Source organism: Xenopus tropicalis, chromosome 8, assembly GCF_000004195.4.
Source record: "Xenopus tropicalis strain Nigerian chromosome 8, UCB_Xtro_10.0, whole genome shotgun sequence".
In the NCBI taxonomy this organism is placed as follows: domain Eukaryota; kingdom Metazoa; phylum Chordata; class Amphibia; order Anura; family Pipidae; genus Xenopus; species Xenopus tropicalis.
The window spans coordinates 122533423-122561282 of NC_030684.2; the positions used below are offsets into that span (position 1 = coordinate 122533423).

Here is a 27860-nt window from a genome sequence, read left to right on the forward strand (position 1 = left end):
ATCAGTGACAGGCTTATAAAGGGTCATGATTACAAGATTGGAAAGAGGATAATGAGGTGGGCGGAGGAAAAGGAGCAGGCAGAGAAGAAGAAACACACAAGCCGAATCCTGGCTGATCTTGAGTACACTGCTTTAGTTAAAAAAAAAAGTTATTATTTGCATAGTAACATCTTACACAAAATCTCCCACAAAATGGAAAGAAAGCATCACAGAGACCTCTTTAACCCGTGCTACTTGCTGAAACACAAGCAAAACCTTACAGCCTCTCTCTACATGGATATCACAATGAAAATTAATTTAACTAATGTTATTGCATCTTTTTCTGAATTCTTCCAGTTGCTTAAAATGAGGAGTCTGCCATTTTGTGAGATGCTTGGTTTCAAAGTTATTGTAGTTAAAAGCAATAATGGTGGCCACCCTGTTCTAGGTCCTCTTTTATTAAAGCATGATTGAGAAGTTGTTTGGTGTGGGTTATCTAGCAGGCATATGGCAAGTGAAAAACTAATTTAGGCAGTGCGATGTGCAAAATGCATTGTGCAGATGAAAATCACAATGTTTTTACCAACAACACGTTTTCCAGAATTTTGCAGGTGAATGCTAAACAGTATAAGAAATAAAGAAAGAGTGTATGGTTGCACCCCCACATAAAGATGTTAGGTCCAATGAGGATATGAGGGTAATGTGCACACGGAGTAATAGACACATTTATACATAAAGAAATATGATTACAACTCGTGTAACCTTGGTAGAACTCCAAATAACTACACCGTTCCCACACACATTAAATAGGAAAGTGACTTCCCAGGATGTAAATTCAAACTTAACTTCTATTTACACAATTAAAATCACCATATTGACTCCCATAGAAATTAATTAAAACTTGCGTAGGGTAGAAAGTATTAATCCACTAGGGGAAATGAAAGGAGGTTATAAAGTAGGAAAATGAGTTATAACCCTGCCTTTTGTGCACTCAATGTGCTGCTATTCCTTACACGAAAGCAGGGAAACATGGAGGCCCAACACGGTTAAGGAGGAAAAAAGGAGGCTGATGCGACAATGTATCTCTACCTCGCCACCCTTGGAAGTATTTATACTGTAATTTCTCCTATTCCCTTGGTAATTGTATTGAATTCCCCGCAGCTCAGTCTGGAAATATGTAAGTGTTGCCATCTACCCAAAACAATTGTACTCCTATGCACTCATTGCCTACTCAAATTATATTTCCCACTTTGCATAAGATAGCCGCTATCAAGTTCCCACTGTTTGCACAATCTGTTAACGGCACAATCACCCGCCCTAGCAATCCAGCTAATTAAACCCAATAGGCTTGTTTTGCATCCAATAAGGATTATTTATATCTTAGTTGGGATCAATTACAAGGTACTGTTTTATTATTATTATTACAGAGAAAAGGGAATCATTTAAACATGAAATAAACCCAATAGGGCTGTTCTGCCCCCAATAAGGGGTAATTATATCTTAGTTGGGATCAAGTACAGGTACTGTTTTATTATTACAGAGAAAAGGGAATCATTTAACCATTAAATAAACCCAATAGGGCTGTTCTGCCCCAAATAAGGGGTAATTATATCTTAGTTGGGATCAAGTACAGGTACTGTTTTATTATTACAGAGAAAAGGGAATCATTTAACCATGAAATAAACCCAATAGGGCTGTTCTGCCCCCAATAAGGGGTAATTATATCTTAGTTGGGATCAAGTACAGGTACTGTTTTATTATTACAGAGAAAAGGGAATCATTTAACCATTAAATAAACCCAATAGGGCTGTTCTGCCCCCAATAAGGGGTAATTATATCTTAGTTGGGATCAAGTACAGGTACTGTTTTATTATTACAGAGAAAAGGGAATAATTTAACCATTAAATAAACCCAATGGTTTGCACAAAAATATGATATTGTTGCAGGAAAAAAAATGTGTTTGCATAGATTTTTTGGGGGTACTCCAGTTGTAAAAACAGATTGGCAGTTTAATTGGCTCTTGGTAACACTGACCATAGAGAGTGTAAATGTGACAGGGATATTACAGTATAATCCCCACTAGGGCAGGGAATGATGTATCATCACTATAAAGTGCTGCTTAACATGTCAGCACTATATAACTAAGAATAACTAAATCATCCCTGAGACTTGGTTTCCTTGGAACAGTATCTTTGTGTATATTCTTTACTTTTTGCTATTTTACCAACAATCTGTATTGCTTACACTTAAACAAATATCCCCAGAGCCATATATTTTTCCACCATATGGGGTTTACCTTGACGTGGTATGGTGGCTTGGCAATTTTATGATCATAAACTCTCTTTTTTTAGCCTCTCTTTTGTATATTTTTATTTACTTTTAATTTAAGTATATTGAGTTACTGGGGTTTCCCTTAATGTGGTATGGAGGCTTGGCAATTTTATGATCATAAACTTGTAACTAAAAACCCCTGTATAAAGCTATTAAAAAGGCTAAAAGCATTGTTAGTTTATATATAAAATGGATCATATAGTATCCTGTCTAAATGAAATCATTATACAGTACCATATACAACAATAGCGCTCATCAACAGCCTTTATGAAAGGCCAAGGGTTTCTTTCTTGTTTCTCTGTTTGAGGATATTATTTCCTCTATTTATTTTATTTCTTCAACCCAGTTCTTTTTAGATTGCAAATATATTTGTGGAGTTAGACTCTTTACCTCTTGTATTGGTTATTGGTTGCTTTTTATTATGTAATCTGTTCAGTATATTCACCCATTTGTTGTACGGCACTGCAGAAGGTGTTGGCACTTTGTACATACGTGTTATTACATATAATAATAATGAAGGCACTATATTTCTTCCAGAGGCAGGAAATTATGATTCTGCCGATTCTAAAAATACAAGTCATGACTTTTTTGGAAGCCTGCATTGTCCCTGGAAGCACACATGGTGCCACCTTCTCATCATCTTTACCTTTCTAAATACAGTACAGGTATGGGACCTATTATCCAGAATGCTCAGGACCTGGGGTTTTCTGGGAAAGGGATCTTTCCGTAATTTGGATCTCCATACTTTAAGTCTGCTAAAAAATCATTTAAATATTGAATAAATGCAATAGGAGGGTTCTGCCCCCAATAAGCAGTTGGGATCAAGTACAGGTACTGTTTTATTATTACAGAGAAAAGGGAATCATTTAACCATTAAATAAACCCAATAGGACTGTTCTGCCCCCAATAAGGGGTAATTATATCTTAGTTGGGATCAAGTACAGTTACTGTTTTATTATTACAGAGAAAAGGGAATCATTTAACCATTAAATAAACCCAATAGGACTGTTCTGCCCCCAATAAGGGGTAATTATATCTTAGTTGGGATCAAGTACAGGTACTGTTTTATTATTACAGAGAAAAAGGAAATCATTTTTAAAAATTAGAACTATTTGCTTATAATAGAGTCTATGGGATTCAGAACTTTCTGGAAAATGGGTTTCTGGATAACAGATCCCATACCTGTACTGGTTATGGACATGCAATGCACTGAGGGAAAGAGTTAAACAGCACTGAGATGGGTACTTCTCTTTGTTCTGTTTCTGGGGGGAAACATTCTTTCTCGACCCCAAGATGGCAATCGGACCAGTCCCTGGGTCAGCTTGTATTAAGAGCTTTCTTTAGATTTACTTAACTATTGATCTTCACAGTTGAGATGTCTTGTCTATGTACAAAAAGGTATCAATGAAATTAGACTAAATAGTCATTGTTAACTAAAAATACCATCTTAAGTAAACATGTATAGTTTTGTGTCTTGCTATAGAAAGTCACATTTGCCTATTTTACATTTTTCAGAAAGTATAGTTTCCACACATCCATGAAACCATAAAAATTCACATTATTTCATCCTTTTACACACCTACCTGTTTAACATGGTAATGTCTTTGTTGCTAACTATAATTACACATTCTCTCTTAACCTCTAATATGTTATGTTTAGGCTGTTGGTTTGCATTCTCTTAAAAAGATACTGTCATGATTTTTATGGTGTAGTTTTATTCTAAATTACACTGTTTGCATAGCAAATAATTTGCTCTAGCATGTTGTTCTTGAACCAACAAATATATTTTGTTGTTGTTGTAATATTGGTGTGTAGGCGCCATCTCAGTGCATTGTGTCTGAGTCTGAGCTTTCAGAAGGAGCCAGTGCTACACATTAGAACTGCTTTCAGGTAATCTATTGTTTCTCCTACTCCCATGTAACTGGAGGAGTCCCAAGCCGGACTTGGATTTCTTACTATTGAGTGCTATTCTGATACCTACTGTTTTGTACTAAGGTCCAAGGATGTGCACAAAATTGTGTGCAGTTAATACACTATAGCTGCTGCAGTCTTATGAAGTGAACAAGAAGAGCAATAACAGAGACACAGAAGGGGATAACTGCCCAAGGTTGCACAGGCCCAGGAAATCACGTAGGAGTCTAGAATATTATTCTGTATGTAGGCAGTACTTATTATCCCACAAGCCCCAATACCATTAGTGAAAAAGCACTGCCTTTTCCTTGTACAAGCAGCTTATTCCTGGTGTTTTACCAACCCATAACAGTTCCCTCTGACAACTGGATGGGTATCCCCTTTGCCTTCTGAGCAACCTGAAATCTCTACTCTGGCTACTCTCTATTCTCCATACCTTTTGCAATATTCCCTAATTTACACTTACTTGACATTCATTAAATTCATAAAATCTGTATGTGAGTGTATAATTATCTATCCACTCACATACAGACCCACACTGACCTATCTATCCACTCACATACAGACCCATACTGACCTATCTATACACTCACATACAGACCCATACTGACCTATCTATCCACTCACATACAGACCCACACTGACCTATCTATCCACTCACATACAGACCCACACTGACCTATCTATCCACTCACATACAGACCCATACTGACCTATCTATCTACTCACATACAGACCCATACTGACCTATCTATCTACTCACATACAGACCCATACTGACCTATCTATCTACTCACATACAGACCCATACTGACCTATCTATCTACTCACATACAGACCCATACTGACCTATCTATCTACTCACATACAGACCCATACTGACCTATCTATCCACTCGCATACAGACCCACACTGACCTATCTATCCACTCACATACAGACCCATACTGACCTATCTATACACTCACATACAGACCCACACTGACCTATCTATCCACTCACATACAGACCCACACTGACCTATCTATCCACTCACATACAGACCCATACTGACCTATCTATCCACTCACATACAGACCCACACTGACCTATCTATACACTCACATACAGACCCATACTGACCTATCTATCCACTCACATACAGACCCATACTGACCTATCTATCCACTCACATACAGACCCATACTGACCTATCTATCCACTCACATACAGACCCACACTGACCTATCTATCCACTCACATACACACCCACACTGACCTATCTATCCACTCACATACAGACCCACACTGACCTATCTATCCACTCACATACAGACCCATACTGACCTATCTATCCACTCACATACAGACCCATACTGACCTATCTATCCACTCACATACAGACCCATACTGACCTATCTATCCACTCACATACAGACCCATACTGACCTATCTATACACTCACATACAGACCCATACTGACCTATCTATACACTCACATACAGACCCACACTGACCTATCTATCCACTCACATACAGACCCATACTGATCTATCTATCCACTCACGTACAGACCCATGCTAACCTATCTATCCACTCACATACAGACCCACACTGACCTATCTATCCACTCACATACAGACCCACACTGACCTATCTATACACTCACATACAGACCCACACTGACCTATCTATACACTCACATACAGACCCATACTGACCTATCTATACACTCACATACAGACCCACACTGACCTATCTATCCACTCACATACAGACCCATACTGACCTATCTATCCACTCACATACAGACCCACACTGACCTATCTATCCACTCACATACAGACCCACACTGACCTATCTATCCACTCACATACAGACCCACACTGATCTATCTATCCACTCACGTACAGACCCATGCTAACCTATCTATCCACTCACATACAGACCCACACTGACCTATCTATACACTCACATACAGACCCATACTGACATTAATACTAACTGTAGATATTAGTATCACAATAGCCTTGGATACTATGCTTGTTCAAGAACTCATCCAGGCCCCTCTTATAGGCATTAACAGAATCTGCCATTACCACATCACTAGGAAGGGCATTCCCCAACCTCACTGCCCTCACCGTGAGGAACCCCCTACGCTGCTTCAAATGGAAGCTCCGTTCCTCTAATCTAAAGGGGGGGCCTCTGGTGCGCTGGTTGTTTTTATAGGAAAAAAAACACCCCCTATCTGCCTATAATCCACTCTAATGTACTTGTACAGAGATAATCATTCCCCACTGAAAGCCAATGAGTAACATATGATTGGCTGTTGGTGGCTCCACCCACTTTTTCAAACCTAAAACTGCAGTCTCCTAGTGGCAAACTGTGAAGAGTTTGGAGACCCTGGCATTAATACTGCCAGAGAAGGGCAGCAGGTTCATTTTCCCCATTGAAAGTCAATAGGTGAAATCTGATTGGCTGTTGGTAGCTCTGACCACTTTTTCTAATCCTGAACCACAGTGACCCGGTTACTAACTCTGCAATGTTTGGGTACCCTGTTATTAATATTTTAAGATTGGTACTAGTTTAACTTTAAAACAATTAAAGTATATAGATGAAATCTGATTGGCTGTTGTTGGCTCAACCCACTTTTCTAAATTTGAAACATAGTCACCCATTGACAAACTCTGCAAAGTTTGGGGATCCTGACATTAAACGTATGAGAATGGCAGCAGTTAAAATTCATATATACAGGTAGGGGATCCATTACCCGGAATGGTTGGGACCTGGGGTTAATCCAGAGTTTATTTATAATTAGGAAAGCTAAGGGCTTTGGGACATAGTTAACACAGTGTGAAATCAGAGCTCACCACTAGTGATGGGTGAAATATTTCGCCAGGCATGGATTTGCAGCGAATTTCCGTGTTTCGCCATTGGCGGATTGTTTTGTGAAACAGGTGAAAAAATTTGCTGCGCGTCCAAAATTGGTCGCAAGAAGAGTCGCGGGCAACAATTTTTTTTTGTTGGGTTTTTCACAAATTATCAAACAGAAGATGAGGTTTGTCTGTCATAGAGGCTGACGCTACAGGGCTAGTTATTAAAGTCTGATGCTAACTAGTGATGAGCAAATTTTTTCGCCAGGCGTGGATTCACAGCGAATTTCCGCATTTCGCCATTGGTGAATTGTTTAGTGAAACTTCCATGAAAATTCACTGCACAAAAATTAATCGCGTGGAAATATTTTTTTCGCGCAGCAAATTGGGCACGGTTGCATCAAAAAAATGCGGGCGACAAAAAATAGACGCGGTCAACATAAAAAATCGTGCGACAAATGTGTTTTGTGAGTTTTCCGCCGATTCGTGAATTTTATGGCGAAGCGAAACGAGACAGATTTGCTTATCACTAATGCTAACTGCAAGGCTTGCAGAGCTGCCATTTACTAATAATCTAAATTATTTACTAATCAGTCTTATATTGTGGCATTTATAGTCTATATATACAGAATATTGTACGCCGGTACCTAAGCTCAGTAACTAACAGCAGGACAGAGCATTTGCAGTAAATCAGGAGATAATAAGATGGGGAGCTTTTAATGGGGTTACCTTTGCCTGGCAAATACCTATTACAGTAGTATGAATATGGACTGCCTTTATTGTAAGAAGCTGTTATGATACAGGATAATGGGATGAACCAATGCACACTTTATTAACAGGCAGCTTCTTGCAGGGTGGCAGTTTAGAGATTGGCATCGGCCTCAAGAAAGGCAAGTGAAGATCTTTGCAATCAAACTCCCATGGTATATCTAAATCTACTGCATATATCTTTCTATTCAAATAATATGTACACAAACCATAAATTATCAGCTGTTGTGAAAAAGAAAAATATGTATATTAAGGACAGTATCGGACTGGTCCACCAGGATACCAGGAAAACTCCCGGTGGGCTCAGGAGTCAGTGGGCCTCCTGCTCCTGACCATTTGGCCTGTTTCATGGTCATTCCCTATTTCTGAATGGGAACAAAGGGGAGAAATAGATGGAAGAATAGATGCTAGCATGTAAATAGAAGAGACTAGGAGAATAAAGAGGTTGGGTGAGGAAAGAAGGAAAAATATTTAGGAGAGTGGGCTTATAGTCTAAAGTTTTTGTGGTGGGCCCCTGGGGTCCCAGTCCGACCCTGATTAAGGAATACAGAAATGACTGTTTTTTTCTTCTACTTCTTTTAGTATCGTTTTTCTTTATTATACTTTTTTCAGTTTTGTATATTTTTTTTCTCAGTTTGGGAGGGGTGTTTTTTATGCCTCTTGAGTCACTAGCATCTATTAGCACACCCGCTTTCCTTTTAACCAACATTAAAAGCCACAGCATACAGTGTGACATTTTGCTAACAGTAATAACTGTGCCTTATCTGATGCATCATAGCTTTTCAGAATACAGGAAAACCACATACGCTTGGTCTTTCTCTGCATCTAAATCAACAAAATAAGCTGCTAACAGGTGGTTGTTGATAAAAGTGTATTTTATAATTAAAGTAACAATATTAATAACGTTATGTAATGAGAACTGATTTAACAAAAAAAAATAATGTCACTAGAAATTGTAGGATTGTGTTTAAATAACATGGTCACATGGCACAGGGAGTTGTATAAAGAGCAGGCAGGATGCTCATTTTAGAAAAAAAAAAAAAAAATCACAAAAATAATTAAATAAATAAATAAAAGTATACAAAAGCATACAGACTTCTCTTCTCTTCCCCAGGTACATGAAGTCAAGAAAAATGTTGGAAAATGTAAGTGATTTGACCCAAGCTAAATCTGGTTATACCTTCTGGTACTGCATTAGTTCTTCAAAGACCTGCCATGCTCTTTTGGCTACTGATTGACTTTCTGGTCCTGACTTAGTTTACTTATCCTTTTATAAAGATTGACAATTTGTAACTTTGGAAAAGAAAGATATAATAACCCAGGTTCAATATCAGGAGGGCCTGTTTCAACTGTCAGGGCAAATGACCCATTAGGGTAGTTGTAGTAAGAAAAGAGTAAGACTCAGGAATTGTAGAAAGGCAAGGTAAGACTGGCACAGAAATGTTTCTGGCAATGAGCTGCATGTGATGGATAATGTAGTGCACTTTATGCCAGTTAGTAGAGCTTGGAACATGTACTTTGGTTTAGTTTCTATGTGTTCCAGGCAATGAAGCCTGCCTCTGTAGTAAAATTGTAAGATCAGGGAAACCCAAAACAGAATACCTAAGGGTTCAAGCCTTGCAGCATACTGTATATAGCATTAAACCCTACAACACCCTCGTCAGAAAAGGTCCTGAGCTCTGAGCACCTACAGACAATATCACACAAGGTTATCACAGCTAAAGCAAGTGGTAGTATGATCTTACCCTTAGTAAAGGTGGGTCCAGATGCTCATGCCCCAGACCTTCAGCTTTGGGAGCCATGTAGGAATTCACAAATAGGGAAAAAGCAGACAGGCACGCCAGTATTCCACAAAATGTCAAAAAGCAGTTTATAGTAGGTTAAAAAAAAAGTTTATTTAATCCATACATAAAAAACAAAAAAAGAAGCCTTACGCGTTTCATACCTTAGGGTACTTAATCATAGGCTACATTACACTTTCAAGATACACAGTATTTAAAGGCAAAATAGCCAATAGGATTAACCCAACATTGGCCAATCACAATATTAATGTAATTAAGTTAAATTATATGTCAAATTGTGAGTAGTTAAAAAAGAAGTTATGTAGGATTTCAAGTATATCTCTTATGTGAGATAGGAAATGGTATCCACCATTAGGCATATTTTTTCAAAAAAATATAAGTTTACATATTATGTCAAAAAATGAAAAGTTTACACATAGCAGGTTACATCATATTCCATTATATTTCATTCTATTTGGAGGAGAAAGAATATTTTTAGTATTTTCAGTTTTGTATCTATTAAAAAGATTGGGCCTTTTGGTTGTAGCTGCCTCTCAAATGCTTCAACCAAAAGGCCCAATCTTTTTAATAAATAGAATAAATAAACTTTAAAAAATGTTTTTACCTACTATAAGCTGCTTTTTGACATTTTGTGGAATACTGGAGTGCCTGACCGCTTTTTCCCTATTTGTGAATTCCACCTACAGACAATGTCATCCTGGTTCAAAGAATCCCCTAAAGCAGTGATCCCCAACCAGTGGCTCGAGGGTAACATGTTGCTCACCAACCCCTTGGATGTTGCTCTCAGTGCCCCCAAACCAGGGAGTTATTTTTGAATTCCTGACTTGGGGGCAAGTTTTGGTTGAATAAAAACAAGATTTTCTACCAAATAAAGCCCCCTGTAAGCTGATAGTGTGCATAGAGGCTGCCTCATTGCCAAACTGTGGCTCACAAGTAAGAAAGGTTGGGGACCCCTGCCCTAAAGAAAAACTGGCGTTTCCAAGCTGGAAAAACAGGTTTAACAGTAAATCAAACAGGATATCTTTTTTTTTTTCCTTGATCAAAAGAATTAGAGCAATCAATTCAAGATTTCCCTTTTGAAAGTTCTCTCCATAGCCTGATTGGGCTGTAAGGGTTGGTATTTTGGTATAACGAGGACAGACAAACAGACAAGGACAAGATAGCAGGCAGGACAGGCAAGACACACAAGCTAGTACTGGAAACTTGCAAAGAGGTGATGCAGGAAACATCAGTGGCAATAAAGGGGTTAAAGTCCATACACAAGTCAAGGTTCAGGATACAGGAACAGCAGGAATCCAGAATCAGACAGAGCACACAGGGACAAGAACAAGGATGAATCCTGTCCCAGAGGAAGCGTGATATATAGCCATGTGACATGCATTGGACTGAATTAAACCCATCTATTTGTCCATGTGTTGTACCTATATTGGATGCGTTGTAGTATTTTAGTGTTTATTCACCAGGCATGGATTTGCGGCAAATTTCCTTGTATCACCATTGTTGGATTTATTTGCAAAACGGGTGCAAAAATTTGCGTGAAAAATTTGCTGAGTGACAAAAATGTTGCATGTGTCAATAAAATGAAAGCAATAAAACAATTTTTTGTTGCCATGCATAAAGAAAAAATTTTCTGTGAATTGAAACGGAACAGATTCGCTCATCACTAATTGCCAACAATAATTCACTTATAGTTTATTTTTGTATAACCATTATACCTGCTAGACTAGAGTATGTATCAACAAGTATCCGACTCACTAACAATTATTTTAGTGTCTCTAAATATTATTAATAATTAGTAATGAGCATTTTTTTTTCCGCAAAAAACACATTTATTCACAGCGAAATTCCGCATTTTGCCGTTGGTGAATTTTTTGTGAAACTGCCACAAAAATTTGCTGCAACAAAAATTCACAGAGTAAGGAAAAAGTCGTGGTCACGTAAAAAAAGAAAAAGTTGCATAAAAAAGGTGTGTGCATCAAAAAAAGTTATGTGGTAACGGCATTTCATGAATTTTTTGCCATTTCGCTAACTTTTCAAATGTTTAGTGAATTTTTTGCCGGAGCGAAACTGAACAGATTCGCTCATCATTATTACTGATATGAGCATTATCTTCTCTTCTCATTTTCTTTACTGACTGTTCCTTATTGAGGATATGTCATGGGAAAGAGGAAACTTCTAACTGAACTAAAATAAGATGAGAGATGTATCTGAAAAAACAGCAGTGTGAAGTGTAGTAACTTGCCAAAGAGCAACTACTAACTGAAGTGTCCCAAGTGGATGAAAATAATTAAAGAGGCACAAGAAGTCCATTGTCCCTTTAGGTACAATTTGCTAGAGATGTAGCGAACTGTTCGCCGGCGAACTAATTCGCACGAAAATCGGGTGTTCGCAAGTTCGCGAACTTTTAGTGAAGTTCGCAATTTTGGGTTCGCCTTAGCTGGAGCCAAATTTTGACCTCTCACCCCAGAGCCAGCAGATACATGGCAGCCAATCAGGCAGCTCTCCCTCCTGGACCACCCCTGGACCACTCCCTTCCATATATAAACTGAAGCCCAGCAGCCATTTTACGTTCTGCCTGTTGTTGTGTATAGTGTAGATGTAGTATATTACAAATATACTGGATATTCCAAGATTTACCACAACCAGGTAAAAGGAAACAACCACGGTTCTTTTCCAGAGATGAAGCTAATTTATTTCGATTATCCAGCCCAGAGACAGCAAATGATACAGAGTTCCTTTAAATATGCCCAGAGGATCTGTTCTATAGGGATCAACCTTCAGGACTTCTCCCTAACCTAACTCCTAGAAATCATCAATCCAGCTCCCTGGTTATACTGTTTCTATCCCATTGACCAAAATGGGGAATGGTTCTGATTGGCTCACAAGATAATCAGGCATCAGAATCTTATTGTGTTAGTCAGTCGGGTAGTTCCCATAAGGAGCCGTCTTACCATAAACAACTGTAAACACAATTCAACTTTGAAATGCAAAAGACCCTCCAGTTGGCTTCCTGTGATATCTTGGTGTTGATCACCCCCCTATAATAAATACCAAGGTAACCAACACAAAGGCACTTCAAAGCATTCCCAACTTAATTAACTTAATTAACATCTGACTGACTCATTGTTTAAATCTATACAGATATCTTGTGCACTATGTACATTCATACAATTAAATGATACTAATATCATACACTTGCAGATATGTATGCATAGTCTCCAAACATATTACTACACCTGTGTGTGCTTGATGAGTTAGCATAGGGAGAGAGCTGTGCAGGGGTTTGAGGGACAGTTTAGGTAGCTTTGCTGACTAGTAATCTACTTTCTACTGCTCTGTATGTAGCTGCTGGGGACAGCTGTCCTTCTGATCTCATCTGCTGTAATCCAATAGTCCTTGTAAGGACTGCTTTTATTTTCTGATTACTGATACTCTAGTCTTCTTTTCATTGTGTACTGCAGCTCCATCTGTGAGTGTTGGAGACAGGTGTGCTACTCATAGTAGTGCACTAAGCACCAACCACACATTGAACCTGCTGTAACCTTTACACGACTCGATTGGCATGTAGACGCCGGACGTTTTAAAGCAGTTTATTACACAAGTTTAGACATGTAGTGTGATTTCTGCCCTTTACAGCACAAAACACAACGCTGTGTCAACAACATATTTTTCAGAGAAATTTTTGCCCTTGATCCCCCTCCTGCATGTCACTGTCCAGGTTGTGGCACCCTTTAAACAACTTTAAAATCAGTTTTCTGGCCAGAAATGGCTTTTCTAGGTTTTAAAGTTCGCCTTCCCATAGAAGTCTATGGGGTTCGCAAAGTTCGCACTTTTTGGCGGAAGTTCGCGAACGGGTTCGCAAACTTTTTTTGTGAGGTTCGCTACATCTCTACAATTTGCTTGTAACAGATGGGTTCTGTGCTGAATGCCTATGAAATATAATATTTCTTTCTGTTGGCATTACTTTGTTTGTTCATTGTCTCAGTGCTGTCACATTTGCTTTTTATGAGTTATAAATAAAACAAAGCACTGATGATAAAAGATAATTAAGATATAAATAAAATGGAAATGTGTATAAAAGGAAAGGGGAGGAAGTGGGATAAATGCTATATTAGGCTTTTCATTAAATGGGGTACACCACATAGAGAAAGCTACGCAGTCATATTGGCCATGAACAGACGTCACTGATAGAGGCCCAACCTTCTGTAAGAAAACCAGCTGTGACACTGGTATGAGGCGAGTTCAGTGCTGTTCCTGTGAGAATCAATTGGCCCCCTCTGCTAGATGTAATAACAAAGAAATGGTATGGGAAGGATATTTTTATTTCATTGCCTTATTATTCACATTCACTGATGGCCAAGGTAAGTGACATTTAGCAAAATGCTTGCGCCCGGCTTAAAATTCATGCTCGTCTCCTTCTAAAAGTGTTTTTCCATCATATCCCAAATTCTATAATTTACAGAGGATTTCCCAGTGCAATGAATCTTATATATATAAGTAATATAGATTTCATTAGCATCCACGTCATTACTATCATGTTCCCCATTCACTGTGTTCTCTGCACAGTTTATATAATTATGCATTGGACCATATAAATCCTTATCAAAGTATAGGAATATATTATACACTGATATTTTATTTATTGTTGTCTTCCCTATGTTTAGCAGTATCTAAAATCTAAATTATCTATATATAGTAGGCTATGTCTGTAGCATCTAATGCGCATGGACAATATGTTTCTATTATTGCATTTCCATGCTGTTCCCATTTATGAAACAAAGTACAGGTATAGGACCCATTATCCAGAATGCTCGGGACCAAGGGTATTCCGGATAAGGGGTCTTTCCATAATTTGGAGCTCCATACCTTAAGTCTACTGAGGAGTTCCATGGTCATGGAACTCCTCTGTGACTTATAATATCCCTATATTTTACAATAGGGGGTACTTTATTCACTATATAATTATATTCCTTTGCATAGAAAATAGTCCAAAGGCATCTCACAAACTGAGCTAATAAGGAATATATTTAACTTACATTTTGATTACTCCAAAACAGACTCCTCCACTACAATAGCTACATTCCCTGAGCACATTTCTGCTGCTCCACCGGTCAAGGTTTTATTTGTAAAAGTGAAATTATCCCCCCCATAGCCCTTTGCACTGACAGATGATTTTTCATAAAATATTTACGCAAAAAGTACATTAAACTCCAAATTATGCATTAACAACTTTACTCTATTATTGCCAAATTTTCTTTAAATCCAGATCACAAATGTGACCATGTGTAAGGATTGCTGCAAGAAATCACCTACATGCTCTTGGGTGCAATGACGACATTTTATTTATTTATTTTATTTTTTATTTTATTTGATATCAACTGATATCAGTTCGCAGGCTATAATCTATTTCTGGAAAATTCTAGCATGTAAACACTGAAAATACATTTTTATCACTTACAGCTCCTACTATTTAGGAAACCTCAGTAAACCACATATTTTTGTAGAGATACAAATTCAGAAAGCTATAGTAAAGTTTATAAACTCATTCTGACAAAATAAACTTTCATTCACAATAATTACCCACTCACAAATATTTTCCTTCAAAATAATCTACTAAGCAATACCCATATCAAATTAAAGGGGTTGTTCACCTTTGGGTTAACTTTAAGTATGATGTAGTGAGTAATATTCTGAGCTAATTTGCAATTGGTATTCATTTTGTATTATTGGTAGTTTTTTTTAGTTATTTTGTTTTCAGTTTAGCAGCTCTCCAGTCTGGAGTTTCAGCAGTTATTTGGTTGCTAGGGCCCAAGTTAACTTAGTAACCAGGGAGTGGTTTGGATGAAAGAGTGGTATATGAATAGGAGAGTGACTGAACAGAAAAGAAATTTACACAAAGTAACAATAAAACTGCAGCCTTACAGAGCAATAGATGTTTGGTTGCTGGGGTCAGTGACCCCCATTTAAAAACTGCAAAGAGTTGAAAGAAGGCAAATAATTCAAAACCTATAACAAATAAATAATGAAGACCAACTAAAAAGTTGTTTAGAACTAGCCATTCTATATTTCTCACTCATGAGCCACAGTCACATGTGAAAAGACTTGGGAAGCAACACAAGCACCATAAAAGTTCATGGAGGTGCCAAATAAGGGCTAAGATTGGCTATTAGGCAGCCTCTATGCACACTATCAGCTTACAGGGGAAGGAAATCTTGTTTTTATTCAACCAAAACTTGCCATCAAGTCAGGAATTCAAAAATAACTCCCTGGTTTGGGGGCACTGAGAGCAACATCCAAGGGGTTGGGGAGCAACATGTTGCCCCTGAGCCACTGGTTGGGGATCACTGATCTATAACATACTAAAAGTTAGCTTAAAGGTAAACCACCCCTTTAATAAATTAGTCAACTAGTAGATGGCTAATGATCAAAAGCAAAAGACATAACAATAAATGAGTATATATAAAGTGCAAAATAAAGTGATATTTACAATAGATTGCTAAATACCAAGTAAACCTTCAAATAACAATGAACAATAACAGCAAATAATTAGTGATGAGTGAATCTGTCCTGTTTCGCTTGGCCGAAAAAATCACGCAGCAAACGAAAAAAATCGGCAAAAAATCCATGAAACGCGTTTGTTGCATGACTTTTTCGTGGGGCGCGTCGTTTGGTTGCCCATTTTTTTACGCAACCACACTCATTTTTGACATGCAATGAATTTTTTTGCGCCAAAACAATTCACCAATGCAGAAATTCGCTATGAATCCATGCCTGTCGAAAAAATTCACTCATTACAACAAATAATACTTATAGAGAACTAATAAGGATAACATAAGGATGTTATAAGCTAATGTTATACAGTTGCTACTAATTCCTATATGCAGAATGCCCTAGATTCATATGTAGCCAATATACACATAAAAACGCGAGACTTTGCATTCTCTCGCGTTTTCATGCATATATCGGCTATATGTGCCTGCACCCGAGCGTATCTCATTCATTCGGGTGCAGGCACAAGTTGCAGGCATAGGGCTGAATTTTCACCAAGCGTTTTTACGCTTGCCGAAAATATCAGCCCTACGCCTTGGGGCTGATTTACTAAGACACGATTTCGAATCTGAATTGGAAAAATTCCGATTGGAAACGAACATTTTGCGACTTTTTCGGTAATTTTGCGATTTTTTCGTATTTTTTGCGATTTTTTCGGCGTCTTTACGATTTTTGCGTAAAAACGCGAGTTTTTCGTAGCCATTACGAAAGTTGCACAAAGTCGCGATTTTTTTGTAGCGTTAACACTTAAAAGGCGCAAGTTTTAACGCTACGAAAAAATCGCGACTTTGCGCAACTTTCGTAATGGCTACGAAAAACTCGCGTTTTTACGCAAAAATCGTAAAGACGCCGAAAAAATCGCAAAAGATACGAAAAAATCGCAAAATTACCGATCATTACGAAAAAAACGCAATCGGACGCATTCGGCTCGTTCGTGGGTTAGTAAATGTGCCCCCAAGTGTGGCATCAGCCTTAGGTTCATCTCCTACTCTCTTATGTATAGCGGTGCTGAGTGGGTTAATTCCCCAAGGGAGTCTCACCTGGGGAATAATTATCAGGTTAGATCTGCTAGCAGCGAGAGAGTGAGTGGGTCCCCAGACTGACTAAGACCTGAGAGAGAGGGAAGGTAGAGTTGTACTTTTTGGGTTTAGCTGGAAATCCCAGTAGGGGAACAGTAATAGAGAAAGAGTATCCTGTGTAGTAGTTAGAGCCCAAGTGTGGCAAGGGTTTTGTTTTTTGTTTGTTTATGCTCCCGTTTGGCAAGCGGCTGGAACTGTATGTAATAAATGCAAAAGAACTTTCTGATCTCACTCATCTGGTAGTAGATCTGTTATACTTACTAAAGGAGAACTAAAACTTAGCAAAAATGTAGGTTGAAAATACTGTACATTATGGGGCCTATTTATCATGCTGTGTAAAAAAAAAAAATATCAAAAAAAGTGGCAGTTTTTCTGGCACTAATAATTTTGCCAGTATGATAAATAGGCCCCTATGTTTTAGTGTTCTGTACCAGCCCAGGGCCCCCACAGCCCTTTTCCAGTGAAGTTCTGTGCCCCAAGGATCCCCCAGTAGCTCCCCATCTTCTTTTCTGCTGTACATGCTCTTGGCTGCTTAGGGACTAATTCATAATATAATGTGGGGGTATAAAGTTTGTGCAGCTCGTATTTTTTTCACAAATGTTTGTGCTTGTTTTCACCTAAACTCTTACATTTTGCACAGCTGTGCCCGTCTTTCTTATAGCAATAAAATGTGAATTGCACACAAAATTCGCGAATGAGATTGCAATTCACATAAACCTGCCCTTTGTGCAAGTTTATTATGCGCCAATATAGTGCAGATTTTCTCTTTGCAAATATACATTTGCAATTCATGAAATCAATTCACTGAATATTTTTTCCGCCACTAAAGTTGTGGTGTAACTCGGATGCAGAACGTATGCATAAATATTCACAGTTGGCCAATATGCCTTATTTAAAAAGCTTTAAGAGCATTCGCACATTGAATTCAAATTTCACAATTAGGTTTGCACATTCATTTCACCAGTCTTGTCCAGTTTTATAAATATAAACACAGGCAGGGCAAATATGTTCACTGTGCAAATAATTCTGTGCTGTGTGAATTTTATAAATGACTCACTGTATATCTACAACAGTGGTCCCCAACCAGTGGCTCAGGAGGAACATGTTGCTCGCCAACCCCTTGGATGTTGCTTCCAGTGGCCTCAAAGCAGGTGCTTTCTGGTTGGGAGGCAAGGTTTGATTGCATAAAAACCCAATGTAATTGCCAAAAAGAGCCTTCTGTAGGCTTCCAGTCAACATAGTGGCTACCAAATAGCAAATTACAGCTCTCATTGGCACCTCCAGGAACTATTTTCACGCTTGTGTTGCTTTCTAAAACTTTTTCTATATAAATGTGGCTCATGGGTATAAAAGGCTGGGGATCCTTGATCTACAGCATAAAAGTAACAATAAAAAGTTGATTAATAATTCATTCAGATTTTTAACCCTTTAGCTGCCAACCACGTACAGCATACGTGCTTGCAGAAAAAAGGGTTTATCTGCCAAGCACGTACGCCGTACGTGCTTTGCAGATAAAGGATTCTCTCTGCAGAGGAGGCATGTGCAGAGAGTTCTGAGCGATGACAGCCCCCTGGGCAACGAGCCCAGGGGGCTCTCGGAATGGTCCTGCAATGGGTTAGTCGCAGGACCGACCTACAAGCAGCAGACGCATTGTCCTGCTCCTTCCCCCACCAGCGCCACCCACGCACTTCCTGTGCTGCAAGAACTCTGCAGAGAGGACCCTACGTGCGATCGCTGAGACCTTTTACTACCAGGCCAAGTAAGTGCCCTTTATTTGCACTAGTACACATACTTACAAACTTACACACATTTACACACAATTTAGCAGTTTTTTTTTCATTTTGCACACTTAAACACTGTCACAGAACTTTTAGATGTGTACACACATGTATACACAAACAATTTTTTTTTACTTTTTTTACCCCTTTGTCTTTAGTTTTTTTCTCTAAAAACTATATTTTGAGAGCATGACTACTGCTGTTGTGTGACTTATTTTGTTGTTTCTTTGATTTACACAATTTTTTGGTTTTATTGCATTTTTTTCCCTGTTTTAGTGTTCCTGATCTGTTTTTAGCATAGCTTTGCCATATGGTACTTTGGTGTAGAAAAATAACTTTACCTATTTTGAATTAATCAGAATGTGTACTTTCCAAAAATATATGGTTTTCTGGGGGTCTCTGTATAGTTAGGGGGGTTACTGCACATAATACGCTGACAGGGGGCTCTGTATGCAAAAGCTGAGCTGGCAGGCGAGAAATCCATATGCACTATTTTCATTTTGGGGTCAGTACATACCGCAGACTTTGGTATATCTATGCATATTGGGCATCAAACTGTTCAGTAGGCCACTGGTGTTCCTATTTGGGGTGATTTGCCTTTTTATGCAGGAAATTGTGTGAGATAAATGAGGCAAATTGAAACATTTTTAGGCAATTTTCTGAAATGTCATAGAAACCACCAGCTTTAGCAAAGCTTTGCAGATTGGTACGTTGGTGTAGAAAGGCTTCTTTACCAATGTTGGATTTACCAGAATATGTACTATTCAAAAATATATGGTTATCATGGGGTCACCCTACAGTTCTGCAGTTTCTATCCAACATAACACTGCCGTGTGTTTATGAATTAGGTAAAGGTAAGCCATGAAATTAATGTGAACAAAGTATATTTTGGGGTCTCTAAGTGCAATGTACTTTGATAAACCTATGTATAGTGGGCATCAAACTGTTCAGTAGACCTCTGGGGTTCATATTTAGGGTGTTTTATCTTGGTACCTAATGACCTATAGAAAAAAAGATGCTGCATATTGGAAGTTTTGTGGTGATTTTTGGAAATGTCATAAAAATTGGCAAACTTAGGAAAGCTTTGCGGCTTGGTACTTTGGATATATATGGCTTTCTGGGGTGAGCATACTTTTTACTAGCTTTATCCCACATATAATGATGTGAATGTGTTGGTTTTGCAGGAGCTGGAATGACAGAAATGACAGATCATATGGGGGTATGTTCACATTGGGGCCCCTACATGCCACATACTTAGGTAAACCTATACATATTGGGCATCACACTGTTCAGTGGACCCCTGGGGTTCATATTCAGGGTGGTTTATCTTGGTACCTAATGCTATGTGGGACATAAAATGCTGCCAACTGGAAGCTTTGAGAGGATTTTTGGAAATGTTATCAAAATCGCCATATTTAGGAAAGCTTTGCGGCTTGGTACTTTGGAGTAGAAAGACATGGGTACCCATTTTAGATTCGGGGGAATGTGTACTTTCCAAAAATATGACTTTCTGGGGTGAGTGTACTTTTTACTAGCTTTATCCCCCAGAAAATGATGTAAATGTGCTGATTTTGCATATATTTGGTGTCAAACTGTTCAGTGGACCCCTGGCGTTCAAGTTTAGGGTGTTTTATCTTGGTACCTAATGTTATGTGGGAGATAAGATGCTGCAAAGTGGAAGCTTTAACGGGGTGGGTTGGTAATTTGGGGAAGTAAGACATGGGTACCCATTTTAGATTCGGGGGAATGTGTACTTTCCAAAAATATATGACTTTCTGGGGTGAGCGTACTTTTTACTAGCTTTATCCCACATATAATGATGTAAATGTGTTGATTGTGCAAGAGCTGAAATGACAGAAATGATAGATCATATGGGGGTATGTTCACTTTGGGGCCCCTACATGCTACATACTTAGGTAAACCTATACATATTGGGCATCAAACTGTTCAGTGGACCCCTGGTGTTCATATTTAGGGTGTTTTATCTGGTTACTTTATGACCTGTAGGAGATAAGATACTATAGACTGGAAGCTTTGAAGCGATTTTTTTAAAAAATCACAAATATTCACAAATACACACTTTGGATATTTGGTAGTGTACTGCTGGGAGTTTTTGACCTATACAAGTGAGAAATCTCCATAAAACTATATATATTTGGTATTGGTGCATTTAGGAGACATGGGACTTTTCAAATCAGTTGTGTTTTCGTGCATAAAATAATTATTCTGGTATATGTGTTATATATTATATATATAATGTGTATATTAGTATGATTGAAAATATGATTTTTTTTTTTTCATTTTTTTAGACATTTAGTACAAGTTCTGTTTTGACCAAAACGGCTGGCAGTGAAAGGGTTAAAGAACACACACCAAATTCTACTAATTGCACGCTCCCAGTATTTTTACAGTACTCATCACTTTAACTAAAACGGGGGGGGGGGGGTGGCTGCATTAATAAACACTTTTGCATTAATATAACAAATTAAAAAGTCCAAGTAATTTGTTTGGAAAAGTAAATTGAATATACCTTGGAATGGTTGTCTTCTCTCTCCTCTTAATTTGTCATATTATAAATGTGACACACTGTGCACCTCCGCAAAGTGCAAATGGGAGAAATAGACAGGGAATAGGCAAATAATAGGCAAATGTGTCTGCTCCGCAAATAATTATTCCAACAGACATCTGAGTTTTGAGCCTGCTTGCTTTTCTTTCCACTACAGGAAGTCTGTAATCACTATATACAGTAGGTCTGTAATGGATAGCGGTAAAGAAGTTGTAACAGTTACTGTCTGCTCTGTTTAAAATTCTTAATTAGGGTTCTTATTTTAGCACTAAATAGGTGTATGACATTGAAATATTGTTAGAAGTGTTACTGCCTGACCTACTTTCCACTACACAAAAAAGAAATTGTTCCAGAGTGCTCGGGACCTGCTTCTGGGTTTTTCGAATAAGGGATCTTTTTGTAGTTTAGCTCCCCACACTTATGTCTGCTAAAAACATTTAAACATGAAATAAACCCAACAGTATTGTTTTGCCATCAATAAGGATCCATGCAGCTTACTTACTATAAGCTCCTGCTTTATTATTACAGAGAAAATGGAAAATCATTCAAACTAAAAATGGCTTTCCCATAATTCAGAGCATTCTGTCTGGCTAATGGATTTCTGGATGATGGAGCCCATACCTTTAAAATGAGATAATTGCATAATGTATAGGGTGAGAAAGAGAAGGAGAACATTGGTTAATTTGGTTTTAGTTCCCTCACAGAAACTGAGGCATTAGACAGGTGCCTTAATTAACTCTGAAAAAAATGATGTCCTGTTATCAGATTCTGCAGCTGGGTAGCACTCCCAGGTATAGGATGATGCTAAATTTAAAATATTAAAATATTAATTTGTTTTGATATATATATATCCATTATATATCTGTTATAAACATCTGTCCTTTAATGGAAACAACCATAAGGGTTAATTGTGAGCAGTAACAGCACATGCACATTATAATAAATTATTACAGAAGATTTGTTGGATGTCAAAGACATTCAGAGGAAGAAGCTGTACTGTTTGTCCCATGATATTGTTTTATATCTTGTATATTTTCCCTTGTATTTGCAGGATATAAAAGACTGCGACTACAGAATGGTGCCAGTCCCTGTGAGGGCAGAGTAGAGGTCTATCACCAGGGAGAGTGGGGCACAGTGTGTGATGATGACTGGGATACCAATGATGCTGATGTGGTTTGCAGACAGTTGGGATGTGGCCGTGCCGTCCGTGCTACTACTAACGCCCATCATGGTGCAGGTACTGGGAGGATTTGGTTGGATTATGTACGGTGCAGAGGAACTGAATCCTATCTATGGGAATGTAATTCCCGCCCATGGGGAGAACACAACTGTAATCATGGTGAAGATGCAGGAGTAATCTGCTCAGGTACAGTGTTTTCAACAATATTATAAAACATTTAGCAATTCCCCCATACTGCCAGGATATATACGTGTATCTTGAAGAATGTGTGTTCAAATTCCTTATTCAGCAGAAGCAAATTGATTCACAGAAAAGAAACACATTTTCATAATAATGTAACATTTTATGCTTAAATAAAAAGACAACGTCCCCTTGAAATGAAAGACATAAGAACACTTTCCACATTTAGTACAGTTTGCCTTTAATAAGAATCCCAGCAGTACTGATCTAACTGTTCCATCATGTCCCCCTGCCTCCCTGCAGCCCCCCACTACCAAACTGTGTGGCTCACTGACGCAGCTCCTGCCCCGCTGTCTCAGCAATTTAGCTTGACGTTGGAAGCTAACTCCTGATAGGCTGGGCAAAGTTTACATTTGCTCTAAGCCTGTCAAACCTTGCCCCACCTCCTATGGCCAAGACCAGCTTCCAACAGTGGGGGGCTGAGTGAGGGAATGTGACATTATCTTATTACAGGCAAGGGCCATGATCCTTTAACTTTTCAAGGAGAAGGAAAGTCATTTTGGCATTTTACTGCCAATAGATTTGCCACATTAGTGCCACCTAGAACACTATATTTATTCTGCAGAAACCATTACCAGACCTAAGTAACCAGTTTAGAAGCTTTCTCCATTTGCTTAAGACAGCAGCTGCCATTTTAAGTAGCTTCATGACTGCAGTCTAGCCATTATAGCTGAGATCACACAATCCTAAGGGATGGTGGAGGGAGTTCTTAGCATTCTGGTGGGAGGGGGAGCAGGAGAGGGACTGCACAGACTCTGGCCCCGAGAATTAAGGATGTTTCTGAGAGAGGAAGTCAGACAATGGAACATCATGTTTACAAAAAAAGAGACAAGAAATCCTGTGTTTCTTTTGATAGAGGACTCAGTGCAGCGTTTCTGTAAGTGCTTATGGCTGTATTTACATAGACCTTTCTGATAAAGCTTACTTAGTTTTTACCTTTCCTTCTCCTTTAAGGGGTTGTGTAATATAAGGAGCAACATTTGTTAATAGTCTAGTCAGTAACAGCAACCAACCAGCAGGTAGAGTTTACTTCTCACCTGTGTGAAAGCTAACATCTCTGTGTCACTACACCTGGGCAAAGTTTGTGTTTTTTTTTTTTATTTTATTTTTTTTTTACATAGAGGGGAACACAAAACAAAAAGACACAAATAATCTTACTGTAAGTCATTTTGCAGTTAGTAACCATTTTTAACTGCCAGAGACCTGTACAGCAGCATTAATATTTAATACATGTGGATCAACATTGGCTTGCTAAGAGCATTTTCTGCCCAATATAGTATTGTATACCCAGTTGGAGAGCAGACCCAATAAGCCCACACCTCTGGTGATTGAAACAATGTGGCTATGTGTACCCTTTAACTGTTACAGAGAACAATGGGGGAGCCAAATGGAGGGGCCACTGTAATATTCAAATTATATAGGGTGATCTTTTCCCATTAAAATTACTCTAAAAAAAGATTAACAAGAATAAAATTGTTGCAGTTCCAGGCAGGGCTGGAACTAGGGGTAGGCAGAAGAGGCAGCTGCCTAGGGCGCAACGATTGGGGGGCGCCAGGCAGGAACCCCTCCTGCCTACCCCTAGACTACAATCAGTTGTGCGTTGCGTCGCTATGCATCGCGCATCACCGCCCCACCCCCCCTCGAACTGCGCATGTGCATCAAACAACAGAGGGGGGATGGAGTTCGCGGTGCAGGGGCGAGGTGGCCGACCGGGTTGCCTATGGCGCCCGGTCGGCTCGGCCCGCCCCTGGTTCCAGGAAGCCACACCAGCTGATGCACTGAAGCATAGAGATGAGGAGAAAGAAGACTAGGATCAGTCTCTACTGTATATAGTATATATGTGTATCAGTACAGCTGCCAGGCAGTGGTAACCCATTGGATACTGAGGCAGCTTGCCAGCACATCCTCATCCCTTGGGGTAATTATGTTGGTTTGAAAAACCCACCTACTGTTCTTCCAATTCAGCTTATTCTTCCCAATTTTCCCATTGACTTTGGCAGCAGTTTGAAAATCGTCCCTGTCAATCTTACAACTTTGAAGCTACACCGCCCAAACTTGAATCACTTAGTCATGGGGTCAGCCTGAATGAAAATATGATGATTGTTGGATGCCCAAAAGGGGGCGGAGCTGTGAACAGCCAATCAGATTTTACCTATTGACTTGGCAGAAATCCAACCTGCTGCCATTCTCACAGTAATAACACCGGGGTCCCCAAGTTAGGCACCAGGTAACTGTGGTTCAAGGTTAGAAAAGTGGGTGGAGCCACCAACAGCCAATCAGAAGCAGCCCACTTTAGACGGTGCTGCTACTTGTGCCATCCAATGGCATGCTTTTGCCGCTACAGGAGCCCTGAGTCCCCGCTTACTAGGGGGGAACAGGTACAATATTACAGGCGTGCCTCCACTCAGGTTAGGTACAGGTAGAACTCCCCTCCCTGGGAAATTCTGTACTGTCCTCTTTGGACCGGGACTCCCTGCAACTCCCGGTACCTAGCCCCTCCCTTGGGGTAGCTGCTTACCAGGCAGTTGAGGATCCTCTTTGTAAGAAGAGACAAAACACTGGCTATTATGGTGAACCAGATGAACTTGTTTATTGACTGCAGGCAGAACTTCCCGGATAAGTTACATACACACTTCAGGTTATATTTCTCCTTTACTCTTTTCTTAGAGAACCTCTCTCAAAGGGTTACTCACGGTACTCCCGCCAAGTAATCCTATCTAGGAGCTCCCCCCGGTACTCCCGCTGGGAGACCCTCTCTTAGGGCTCTCCCCGGTACTCTCGCCAGGCTGACCCTCCAAAAGGACTCACCCCGGTACTCTCGCTTGCGTACCCTTTGATTAGGAATCTCCCTGGTGGTCACTTGAACCACCTAACTGGACACTACATCCCCTAAACTCCGGCGATGGATTGCTAGGGGGTTTTAACCCCTCTTACTCCTGGTGGGGCTATCTCTACCTGTTCTTACTCTCCCTGCCTATCACTCCTAGATCTATTACAATATCTCCTATACTAGAGCACGAGCCTGTTGATAACCTCTTTACAGAGGGAGGTCCCAGGACTAAAACCTAGTGAACATGGGAGTCATCCCCTTTTATATCCAAACACACCACCCAGTGGTTGCTGCCTGAACTGCAGGGAAACTCCCTCTTAGAATATAAACCTACAGGACCACCTTAGGTGTCCAAATCCCACAGGATCACCCTCTAGTGCCTGTCTAAATGGGAACCCACCTAAGGGGCCAAATTTGGGGATCCCTACACAGATATTACCTATTGAATTTCAATGGGGAAATTCAACCTGCTGCCACTCTCACAGTATTAACACCAGGGTCCCCATACTCTTCACAGTAGTTCATTAGGGGACTGCAGTTTTAATTTTGAAAAGTGGGCAAAGCCAACAACAGCCAATCAGATTTAACCTATTGAATTTTATTGGATTGATGCCAGGGTTCCCAAACTTTGCACAGTCAGTCACTGGGTGACTACTTACTCAAGGTTAGAAAAAGTGGGTGGGGCTGCCAAAAGCCAATCACATTTCTTTCATTGTTTTCAGTGGGAAAATTTGAACTGCTGCCTGTAATAAAATATTGCTTACCGGCATGGCGGGGACGCCCGCCGTCCTATCTCTGTGCTGGCTTCCTCCTAGTGCGCGCCGTGTGCGCATCACTGTAATTTATAGGCGCATGCGCGCTGGCGTGATGACGCAATGGCGCGAAATTTAAAGTATTTAAAGGGACTTTGTTTACTTTTCATTGCCCGTGATAGGAATTTGTTCCTGGTGCCTTTTCTGAGCTTTGTGCGTTTTGTTCCTGTATCCTGCTTGTGCTTTCCTGCGTTTTTGACCCGGCCTGTTCCTGACTATTCTGATATCCGTAACCTGACCCCGGCTTGTACTTTGACTCCGATTTTGTCTCATCCTGCTTGATTATCTGGTTTGACCCCTGCCTGTCTGACTATCCTTGATTACTGCCTGCCTCGACCCAGCCTGCCTGACTACGAACTTGCCTAATCCTTTTGTACCGTGATCTTCGGCCTAACTGACTCTTTATACAGTCGTGCCCCTTTGCTTGCCAGAACTCCTCGCCTTGTTCCTCTCGTTAAGTCCAGGTGGCATCTGAGTAGGTGAAGCCGAGCCGAGACCAGGGAACTTGGCATCAGTTCTGGTTTAGGGTGCCGACCGTGACACTGCCATTCTCTTAATGTCAGGGTCCCCAAACTTTGCACAGTTTGTCACTGGGTGACTACGCTCCAAGTTTGGAAAAGTGGGCGGGGCCAACAACAACCCCCTTTTTCTAACCTGGAACTGCAGTTACCCAGTGACTAACTCTGCAGAGTTTAGGGACCTTAGGATTAATAGTTACAGAACAGCAGCAGTTTAAATTTAAACAAAGAAAAGTCAATAGGTGAATTGGCCCCAAACTTTGCAAAGTTGGTCACTGGGGGGCTGCAGTTCAAAAATAGGAAAAGTGGGTTGGGCCACTAACAGCCAATCAGATTTCATCCATTGCATTTTATTGGTTTAAATATAAAATGCTGCCATTCTCACACTATTTATGCCAGGGTGCCCACTGTTTGTCACTGAGTGACTTCTACTCAAGGTTAGAAAAAGGGGGCACACCCACCAACCACCAATCACAATTCACCTATTGACTTTTCTTGCTTTAAATTAAAACTGCTGCCATTCTTTAACTATTAATTCTGAGGTCCCTAAACTTTGCAGAGTTAGTCACTGGGTAACTGCAGTTTCAGGTTAGAAAAAGTGGGCGTAACCACCAACAGCCAATCAGATGTCACTCATTGACTTTTAGTGGGGAAATTTAAATTGCT

General features: G+C 39.6%; 1 protein-coding gene across 1 annotated transcript in view; it reads left to right on the forward strand.

The window, feature by feature from the left end:
• The first annotated feature begins 18869 nt into the window (after window positions 1–18869).
• Window positions 18870–27860, forward strand: part of LOC101733357 (deleted in malignant brain tumors 1 protein) — a 79284-nt gene continuing 70293 nt past the window's right edge. Inside the window, exons 1-2 of the mRNA XM_031891743.1 lie at window positions 18870–19029; window positions 22666–22980. Coding sequence (XP_031747603.1) covers window positions 18870–19029; window positions 22666–22980 — 475 coding nt within the window. The remainder of the gene's footprint in view (window positions 19030–22665; window positions 22981–27860) is intronic.